Source organism: Scylla paramamosain, unplaced genomic scaffold, assembly GCF_035594125.1.
Source record: "Scylla paramamosain isolate STU-SP2022 unplaced genomic scaffold, ASM3559412v1 Contig27, whole genome shotgun sequence".
Taxonomy (NCBI): Eukaryota; Metazoa; Arthropoda; class Malacostraca; order Decapoda; family Portunidae; genus Scylla; species Scylla paramamosain.
Window position 1 is genome coordinate 540,001 of NW_026973692.1, and position 11,055 is coordinate 551,055.

General features: G+C 34.9%; 1 protein-coding gene across 1 annotated transcript in view; it reads left to right on the forward strand.

Moving 5' to 3' along the window:
* Positions 1–7,558, forward strand: part of LOC135097639 (calcium-dependent secretion activator-like) — a 267,744-nt gene extending 260,186 nt beyond the window's left edge. Inside the window, exons 24-25 of the mRNA XM_063999592.1 lie at positions 6,959–7,076; positions 7,232–7,558. Of these exons, the coding sequence (XP_063855662.1) occupies positions 6,959–7,076; positions 7,232–7,474 (361 nt within the window). The 3' untranslated portion in view covers positions 7,475–7,558. The remainder of the gene's footprint in view (positions 1–6,958; positions 7,077–7,231) is intronic.
* The last annotated feature ends 3,497 nt before the right edge of the window (positions 7,559–11,055 follow it).

The window sequence follows — 11,055 nt, forward strand, 5'->3', positions numbered from 1 at the left end:
TGAAAATACCAGATCTCTCCACATAGCTCACAAAATAGGAAAATTTGCATTATTATATTAAGCAGTCATTTTTCAAGTAGAACACCTTTTCAAAAACTTGATTGGGTAAACATAGTAATTGCAATGAATATAAGTCAGTGAGCAAAAATTTCTTTTTGAACCTTTTACTGATAACTGATTTTTGCATCAATTATGAGAACAAATGTGTAATGAAACATGTGTTCTTATACAGCACTACTTCTAGATGTAAGAACATAAGAACATAATAAATAAGGGAAGGTGCAAGAAGCGAGCAGGCTTACACGTGGCAGTCCCTGTATGAAACACACCTACCTATTTCCATCTGCTATCCATAAACTTGTCTAATCTTCTCTTAAAGCTCTCTAGTGTCCTACCACTAACTACATGATTACTGAGTCCGTTCCACTCATCTACCACTCTATTTGAGAACCAATTTTTTCCTATCTCCTTCCTAAACCTAAATTTTTCAAGCTTGAACCTGTTATTTCTTGTTCTACCCTGGTTGCTGATCCTAAGAATTTTGCTTACATCTCCCTTGTTATAACCCTTATACCACTTAAAGACTTCTATCAGGTCCCCTCTTAACCTACGTCTCTCTAGAGAATGTAAATTTAACAGCTTCAACCTCGCCTCGTAAGGAATACTCCTCATCCCCTGTATCCTTTTAGTCATTCTCCTCTGTACTGATTCTAATAGACCTATATCTTTCCTGTAATGTGGGGACCAGAACTGCACCGCGTAGTCTAGATGAGGTCTGACCAGCGCCAAGTATAACTTTAATATTACTCCCGGCCTTCTACTTTTAACACTCCTAAAAATGAATCCTAGTACTCTATTTGCCTTGTTTCTGGCTTCTATGCATTGTTTCCCTAGACGGAGTTCAGAGCTAACTATAACTCCTAAATCTTTCTCGTACCCTGTACCTACCAGAGTTTGGTTGTCTAATGTGTACCTATTGTGTGGGTTTCCTCTACCTACGCTAAGCACTTTGCATTTATTGATATTAAATTGCATTTGCCATCTATCCGTCCATTCATTCATTCTATCTAAGTCTGCCTGCAAGGCGATGGCATCCGATTCTGACCTAATTAATCTACCTATCTTTGTGTCATCCGCAAATTTACTAACATCACTACTAATTCCACTATCCAAGTCATTGATATACATTAGAAATAACAATGGCCCTAATACTGATCCCTGTGGCACCCCACTAATTACTTGACCCCACTCGGATTTCGAGCGGTTTATTACCACTCTCTGTCGCCTGTTACCAAGCCATGACCCTATGATGCCATCAGATTCTATATTAAAAGCAACATGAAAGAGAAAAATAAGAATTTCTATGAATGTTTGGCATCTTGATTGCTGAGACACAATAGTACACCTGATGTACCTCCCTCTTTCCCTCATCCCCGATGGCATCAGGACACAAATGGCTAGAGATAACTGTTGGATAATTTGGACTTTATGCAAACTCAACCCATGTTCACCTCCACAATTAGTTGAGATTAAAAAGTGTTTACTGTAATCAGGATTCAAAGTAATAAAATATAAGCTCAAGGAAAGCTTTTTCTCTACATTTTTTTTTACTTTTAAATTATCTATAAGGTTTTGTTTACTTGAAGTAGAATATTTATTTCATTACTAAATAGTAATTGCTATATGCAGTTGCAAGTATATGTTTAGTTCCATGTAAACTGTAAACTGCAAAATTTGGCAAATGTAAAAAAATTTATTTGAAAAAAAAATATATATGTATAAGCTTTGCTTCATGCTTCCTACCACACATTTAGGGAAATGAATAATGTTGTCAGCCTGCCACCTGTTATAGTTAATCTTGTTCTGCACAGTTACTGCCTTGCATGTGCTTACCAGCAATTACTGTAATATATCATGCCCACATAATAGAATAGACAATCCAAGGATAATGTGGTATTATTACTAAGGGTGATCATATGGGATTGGTTACAGGTTAACTGCAGAGTTAACATGGGATCACATATGAAGCAAAAATCATAATTTGATACATTGTCACACTACTAACTAGCACTATCACATTGCCATGAAGAATCCTTTTATCTGCTGCACCTCTGTTCCCTGAATTCACTCATTCTTGGCTCCCATTCAGATGCTGGTGAAGGTTCATCACCAGTGCCAAATGAAGCATTCTCACTGTTTAATAAAAAAAATAAAGAAAGAAAAAATCAGAAAACTTTTGGAAAAGAATTAAACTGTATACAATATATTTAAATTTTATGTGGTTCATTAAGCAGGTGCAATGCAAATTAAAATTTGCATATTCAATACTGTATTGCACAACCTTGTGATCAGCTTGTTAATGCTTTGGTCAAGTTAATCATTTCATGTGAAGGGTCACTTCAGTGCTAGTTTTCATAGTGGTTTCCTTATGAGATGATACAGTGGAAATATGTAACATGCTTAAATCAGCAAAAAAGTGCACTTTTTGTGAATCAATAATTAGTTGTGAATATAAACTTTGAAACAGAAAGAAAAGAAAGGCGGGGAAATAGCTTTTTCTGCAATGCTAGCCATAATATATCTATATACTAACTGAAAGTAGCATAATATAACACTACTCCTCAATGTCATTACTATTACTCTGTGGCAGTTCCTCATTAATGAATTATCAATGTCAACTATTATTCTTTGTCCTGCTGTATAGCTAAAGTTACTTTACTAAGCACCAGAGAGCCAAGTGTCCATCAAACACTAATTGTTGGTATTCAGGGATAAAATTAACTTGGTTAACCTCATGTTAATTACAAACAAAATTTCTCTCTCTCTCTCTCTCTCTCTCTCTCTCTCTCTGTTTCACTCTTCATTTTATTTTTTATGCAATTGTCATTTGCAATGCATGCACTGTATTCTAGTCATTGTTAATTTTTGTAATAATGTTGATTGACTCTTAAGGATTTCTATAATACTCCATGTTTTTTTTTTTTCTCTCTCTCTCCTTATTCTAATTTCCCTTGATGTTTTGTAGCAAAGATAACTCATGGGATCTATCACATGTCTTAATGTGTTGGTGGTCTTGTGTATATATACTCACTAACTACCTGTTTCTTCACCCCAACTCTTAGACAGCACTATTCAGTTTAGAGAATAAACTTTTTCACTCCTTGAAAGAATACCTTCCCTCTTAGAACTGTACATGTATTTCCTTTTAAATGAAGCCTGCATCTCTTTGCCATCTCCCTGAAGGAAACCTTCATCTCCGTCGGACTCGGAACCCCCCAAAAAAGTGGATCCAGTGGTGCTCGCCAGGTAGCCTCCAGAAGCCTGTCAGAAGGAATGGCCTGAAAATAGAAGGAATTATTAAAGTTGTATATAGCAGTCCTTTACTATAGAAGAAAATTACGTACCAATTTCTGACTAGACTTATTATTTCTGTTGCTTGATCAAAGCTTCATTGCTATGACTTTTTAGCCTAAATTAAAGCTTTCTTAAAGCAATTTATCATCCAACAGTATTCAGCTTTGTGAGTATAATAAAATTATAATTAACGAATTACCATAAGCAGTAAATTTGCAAAAATTGTTGAGCAAGATTTTATATTTTTGCTCAGTTTTATTTGATTCAGATAAGTAAAACTAATATATGTAAATTTATCTTTTAAAAAAATCAAGCCACAGAAATAAAACTGTATTGCCTCATTTAAAAAAGAACAGATTTCCATCAGTAGATAAAAAAAAAAAGTAGAGCACGGATTAGTATCTGTAAGTTGAAGCAAAAAAAACATGCAAGCTTGCAGAAGGACTCTTCAAGTGTTGTCATTTCCTCAAGCTCCTTCAGCTGAATCTTTCAATTTCATTTTACTTCTTGTTTTGAAGTATGATATATATATTATGGATGGGTACTAATAAGAATACAGTATAATTTTGCATTTTTTATAGCACTTGAATATATATATATATATATATATATATATATATATATATATATATATATATATATATATATATATATATATATATATATATATATATATATATATATATATATATATATATATCAAGGAGCCCTCCATGATGATATATCTTTTGGAAATTTGGACAGATTAAATTGGTGACATTCTGAATTGATGGCCAAAAATTCTTTAAATGACAGGCCTCTCTAGTTGCACGGTATGGGAATGATATTCAAATGAGTTTTCTAGGAAGGTACAGTAGCTGTCACTAGACAGATACAACTTTAGAGCAGCAAGGATCAGCTTGAGTTTGGAGTGATGTTAATATGACTTTTTTGTTATTTTCAATTTTATTTTGAATATGTATGGTTTTCTCAAGCTTTATTAAATGCTTAATATTCATTTATTTGACAATTCAGATAACACAAGACATCAAAACTTGCAGTACCAACATGTGCTTGCCAGTGTACATTTTTTCTAGATATTAACAAGTAACATACATCTGCTTGCTACCTACAGACTTAGAATGTTGGTGTGTATGTGTGTGAGCATGTGTATAGGTTTGGATGTGTGTGGGTGTGTATGTGTGCATTTTTAAGGGCAACCCAATAGATTGCCAAATTTAGTCTTTTATTTTCCATAGACTTGCATACTCAGAACATATAGGAAAACGGCCTCCAGTATGTACTTGATATAAAATATTATTTCAAAGATACAGAACTTAAGCTAAAAGTATAGAATATTTAGAATTTAGAGTTTAGAATTTTCAATCTTGCCTTAGTGTGTGTTGTATATATAATAATGAATCTTTAAATATGCTTTTAATTTTTTTTTGTGCAAACAAACTAATTAAATGAAAAGAATTAACTAATTGAATTAAATTTTACACTTTAAAGCTAGTCTTCTTGGAATATTCAAATTCATTTATCATAGACTGTTCAGACTATTTACTCCATACTTGGCAGAATAAAAGATGAGGTATTATGCAAAGGTATATAATATATAATGTTGAAAGTAATGAAACCATATTTTTAAGCAAAAGTTGTTGTTTTTTATTCTTTGATTTTTTTTTTGTTTATATGAAAATATAAGGTCATTCTTTCGTAACTTCAATAAACTTAAATTTATTTCATTCAAAGATACAGTTGAAACCTATATACACATGATATGTATTGTATGTATGGATGTGTTTGTATGTGTACATGTGTGCATGTGTGATTATATATATATATATATATATATATATATATATATATATATATATATATATATATATATATATATATATATATATATATATATATATATATATACATACATACATACATACATACATACACACACACACACACACACACACACACACATACATGTATACACATACATGTAAATGTGCATATACATATATACATAGCAGTATAAGCCCACTGCAGAAAATACTGAGTTTTTCAAGCAGAAAGCCAAGCTTGCTTAAGAAATTAGTAAAAAGTCAACATTAAAAAGAGGTAAATTTAATGTTTATTTTTCAGTACTGATTTGTATTGTCATTTTGCCTATGTGACTTACAGGTGTCATGATATGATGACAGCAACATTTTTTCATGCTACACATGCTTTTAAGTATTTTTATTTGAGTTTCTAAATTAATGCAATACAGACATTTGCTTTTTAGTTTCATTGTTATTCAGTAGTTTTTAATGAAAATTTATGAAAATTAGAGCCATTGCCAACCTTTATCAGGATATCAATACCATTTTAGATAAGAAATTGGGTGCATACACATTCATAAACATCATATACCTACGTGAGTAGAGATAACACTAATTGCACTTAAGAAATTTCTTTCATTAGGTAGAATATACACAAGTGCTAAAAATAAGATGAATGAATTGCCTTCCTCAGCTTTGACTGAAGGATGGACAATTTTAAGTATGTTTTCCATCATCTTGCAGTGGAAAGGGCTCAGTATTTTTTGCAGGGCTCTATTTATAGTGTATTTGTGTGTATGCATGTGCTAGATGAAGCATATTGCTCAATATATCTTTATACCAGAATGGCAAAGGAATTGTGAAATAAATCTAAGTTCTGTTTGCAGAAGCAGATTTGAGTGCAGTACTGAAGTTGTACTGGTAATGGGTAATGAAAGCTTACATGCTTAGTGATACCATCTTTCATTGTCTTCTTTTACATATTTTTTAAATGTAAGATGATGCAATTTTATTTTTTTTCAAATGGGATTTTCTTGATTTTGTTCTTTGCTTGCAGTGCTCATTCCTATTCTATCAAATACTTTACAGTTTATACGTATAAAATTGAGAATTCTATATAAAAAAATTAAAATCCAGTGAACTCCAGTTTCAGCCTTTGAATGAGAGTTAATACATATGAAATTGAGAATTCTATACAAATAATTCTAGAATCCAGTGAACTCTATTCCAGCCTTTGAATGCTGCCATCATCTATAATTTATTCAGATTTCATTTCAGTGCAACATAAAAGCAGTACAATATCATGAATACATATGTGTACATTTTATCCGAATTATATATTATACTATATTAAACTAATATATAAAGTCACAGACATTTGGATCTGAAAGTGGCCATTATATCTCCCAGTCCACATGGTAGTAACACTCCAGATGCATTTCTTTTGTCTTATTCTCTCTCACAAAACATTTATGCTGAACATACTTCATGCAGTACAGTGAGATCCTAGTTTGCACATGACCCATGGAACCAAGGTATTGTTTAGCCCACTTCCAAGGAATTGCTCTGAGAGTGCTTGAAACAGAGAATCACTAGATGGTATTACACTATGTGCAAGTTAAGTTTGGTTTCCCATTATACTATGAAGGTGTGGCATTATATTTTACAACTACATAGATCTTACCAAATTTTAGAATTTTCTATTGGAAATTTAGAAATTAAGGCGGGAAAAGTCTGAACTCTCTGTGGTGACCATGAATGAGTAATTTTACTGAGCAATTGAAATATGTATTGTCTGGCAGGAATGGGTGTGCAACCTCCGAGGATCTATTCTGGAAGTTAGATGCCTTACAGTCTTTCATTCGAGACCTTCATTGGCCAGATCATGATTTTGCCAAACACCTTGAACAAAGGTTAAAGGTATGAGATGCTCTTAGTGTTATTATCTCTATATTGTAATGTGATTTTTTTTTACCAAGATATGTTGTTTTGTTCATCTTTGAACTCTCAGCTTTAGTCTGATATGATGAAAGATCCATGCATTCTAGCTGGTAACTTTCCCATTCTTTCCACAGTTGATGGCATGTGATATGATTGAGTCCTGTATCACAAGGACAGATCAAGCCTTCCAACAGTGGCTGAAAAAGGGTACCGGCTTTGTCTCCACAGACTATGTGCTCCCATCTGAAATGTGTGCCATGGTCAATGTTATTCTTGATGCCAAAAATCAGTCTTTCAAACTGTGTGCAGTGGATGGGGTAGATGTGGTAAGGAATTTTTTTATATGTTTCCTTGCTTTTGTCTGTAATGAGTATTGATTTTTTTTTACTTGTTTGTTGCAAACACAAAGCACTTATTTTTCATTGTAGTTATCATCCTGCATAATACACTTCTCAAGATGATGTTTCCACTCATTTAAGCCTTCTCTGAATAACTCAGTAGTTCTCTTTCGAAACCACATGTTTATAGCATTTTTTTTAGCTTTATGTATGTTTTCAAAGTGGGCTCCTTTTAGTGACTCTGAGCTTTGTAAAAAAAGGAAGAAGTCTGATGGCATGAGATCTAGGCTATAAAGCAAGTGAGGTTGCACTTCCCATCAGAACTCTCGAATCACATCCTTTGCAACTCTTACAGAATGTGCTAGTGCACTGTCATGCTGAAACAAAATTTGACTATGCAGCTTTCCTCATCATTTTTTTTACCTCATTTTTCTTTAAAACTCATGGATGGTAAGGTCCACTAACAATTCTTTTTCCTTCAAGAAAGTCTACAATTATCACTTCTGAATTGCAGAACATGGTGGCCAACTCTGTTTGAACTGACTTTTCAGATTTGAACTTGATTGGTCCAGGTGATCTGCATGGAAGCCATTGTTTGGACTGCAGTTTTGTTTCAGTATCATATTGGTAGATCCAAGCCCATAATAATTCACCTCATAAACAACTCTTCATCAACCTCAGTTTTGCTTAGAATTATCAATGAAAGATCATTTCAAAGAATCAGCTGGTTTGAATGCAGCACTTTTAGGATCCATTGCTCAGAAAGTTTGCCGAGTCCCAGATCTTCATGCAAAATTGAATTTATTGAGCCATATGAAATTTCCAGGGTCAGACCTATCTGGTTAACTGTTATTCTTCTATCTTCTTCAATAAGAGTTTAACAGCATCAATCATTTTATAATTTTCAATGTTTTTGGTCCTCCAGTCCAAGGATCATCCAGATATTCCCTGCCTCCATGGAATTATTGAATCCACTTGTAGACAGCTATTTTCTTTGGAACATCATTGTCATAAACACTCTGCAAAGCCTCAATAATCTGCATCCCCTTCTATTTGAGTTTCTTCAAGAATTAAATGTTAGCCCTTATCTAAAAACTGCTAATTTTCATGGTTCACAAAAGCAAGTTTGTTCTTTAAGAGAATCCTCACTCTGAAAGTCACTGCATAAATGATTGCAAGTAACTGACAGTGAGCTAAGCTATGTATAGCATAGACATTTTGTCAGCTAATTGAGAGGACCTGAGGATTATTATTGTGACTTTTTAATGGTATGACTACTGCACTGCTTCCTCGTCTGTGTACCAAGCATAGAACAGAGGTGGTTGTGTCTGGCATGGAGACATATATTCCACAAGTCTTCTCTTGTCCTGAACCTTTATTTACCTCAGTCTGATGATAAAGATGACAGAGAGATGGCTCACAAACACAATCTGAGCCTTCCATCTTCTGAGACTCATGTACTTTGTTTCTACCTGGAATCATGCCAAAACCTTTTTTGAACAACCCAAAAAACTCTTTTTTCAATAGAAAATGTAAAAATTTTTCCAGATGCAATTTCTCTCTGACTTCAGGCACTTAACAAAAATATCTCCATTTTCCCTTCTCTATTTCAACCTGATGATGCCACTGTCAACTACTCTGTTTCTAAAGCAGAACTCTACTGAAGTTTTTGCTGAAAATGCAATGCTATATTATTCAGGGCTTGTTCTTTCCTTTCCTCCATCCTCTGACTATTTCATACCTTCTATTAGGATTCTTCCTTAATGGTGTTTTCCATGTCCTTGCTAGACTTGATCTTCAGAAGAATTGTGGACCTAATGGAGTCCCTCCTATTGTTTTTGATTTCCTGTTCTTCAAATAAAAAAAAAAAAAATAATAATAATAATAATAATAATCTATCTTTAACTGAGTTTCTTACCATCTATCACTCCACAACCTTATCTGATTATCAATATGGATTTTCATTGTGGCCATTCTTCTGTTGATCTGGTCTTCTCCCTGAATTTGGTCATTCTCTTTTAAGAAATTTTGGTAAATTTCTAGTTTAGCAACAAACTCCATATGGCAGATGAATCTACTTTATTTTAATATTTTTTTTATGCATTTTTAGTTCTTCAGCTCATTCTTACTCTTAAATCCCTCCTTATGCAACAGACACACTCGGCTCTTATTCCACTTTCTTGGCACTCTCTCTTCATCCCACACTCGGTTGAATAACTCAGTCATTCTGTCTATCACTACCTCCCCACCATTCTTGTAGAACTCATAGGGTATATCATCTGGACCTGCTGCCTTGCCATTCTTCTGCCTTCTCACACACCTCTCCACTTCATCCCTACTGATTCTTTCATCCAGTTCATCTGCATTCTTTCTTTCCAGTGTTACACATTCTTCTCTCACACTAAACATCTCACCTACCCCACCTACTTCTTCCCAGAACCCTTTGATTGCCTCCCTGATTCTGTCCTTCTCTGTTATAACTACACCCTCCACTTTTAGACTCTCCACAACAACACTGCCTGACATATTCTCACCTCTCATGAACTTGTACCATTCACGGCCACCTTCCATACCTTTCTCCCTTAAAGATTGAATCACGCTCCTTTCACTCTTCACTTTAGCATTCATTATCATTCGTCTTGTCAACCGCTGCTGCTTCACATACGCTGCCCATGCATTCTGATACTCATTCTCTGCCTCATCGCTTTCATGCCTCTTTTTCCTCAGCCATCTACACTGTCTACTCATTCTCTTTCGCTCCTTCCTAGCTGCTCTGATTTCATCATTCCACCATGGTTTACATACATTCTTTCTTCTATCTACTCTCACAAACCCTATCTGGTTCTCAGCAGCACCCCTCACGTCCTCAACCAGTTTCTCATTCAGATGCTCCACGTCATGCACACTTTCGTCGTCCCAGCTTCTCTCACTCAGATCAACCTGAAAGTTCTCCCACCCTACATCTCTCAGTCTCCACTTCTTTTTCTTACTTGCCACTTTCACTTCATTCCCACCCTGCATCAAGCACTCCACAACTAGCATGTTGTGATCGGACACAATATCAACCAAACCATCCTCATCTATCCACATGTGCGACACAATTTCACGCATTCTTCCATTCACCAACATGTAGTCAATTGCCGATTCCTGTTCTCTTGTACTCCAAGTCACACGCCCCTCAGCCAAAGTAACATTCAGATTTTCCAGCTCCAGTTCATCAACAAACTCTCCAAGCATTTCACCATTCCTGTTCACCTGTTCCCCCAGTATTCCCACATGTGCATTCATGTCACCCATAACTAGCACTCTCCTCTCCATGCTCTCTCACAACTTTCTTAAGTATGTCATACTTCCTCCTATTTTCCCTCTCTGCTCTTTCACCCATGACAGTCATGTACGCTACCACCAGTACCACTTTCTCTGGTCTGCCATGACCATCCATGCATTCCACTCTGACTGCAAGCACATCCTCACTACTTGTACACTCCCCCACATCAATCTCCTCTACTTTCAGTCCTCTTTCTTTCTTGTAGAGTAGGGCTACGCCTCCTCCCAGTGTTTCCTGTGCCTTACGCCCCTTTCCAATCATAACGTACTCGCATCCCTCCATTCGTACATCA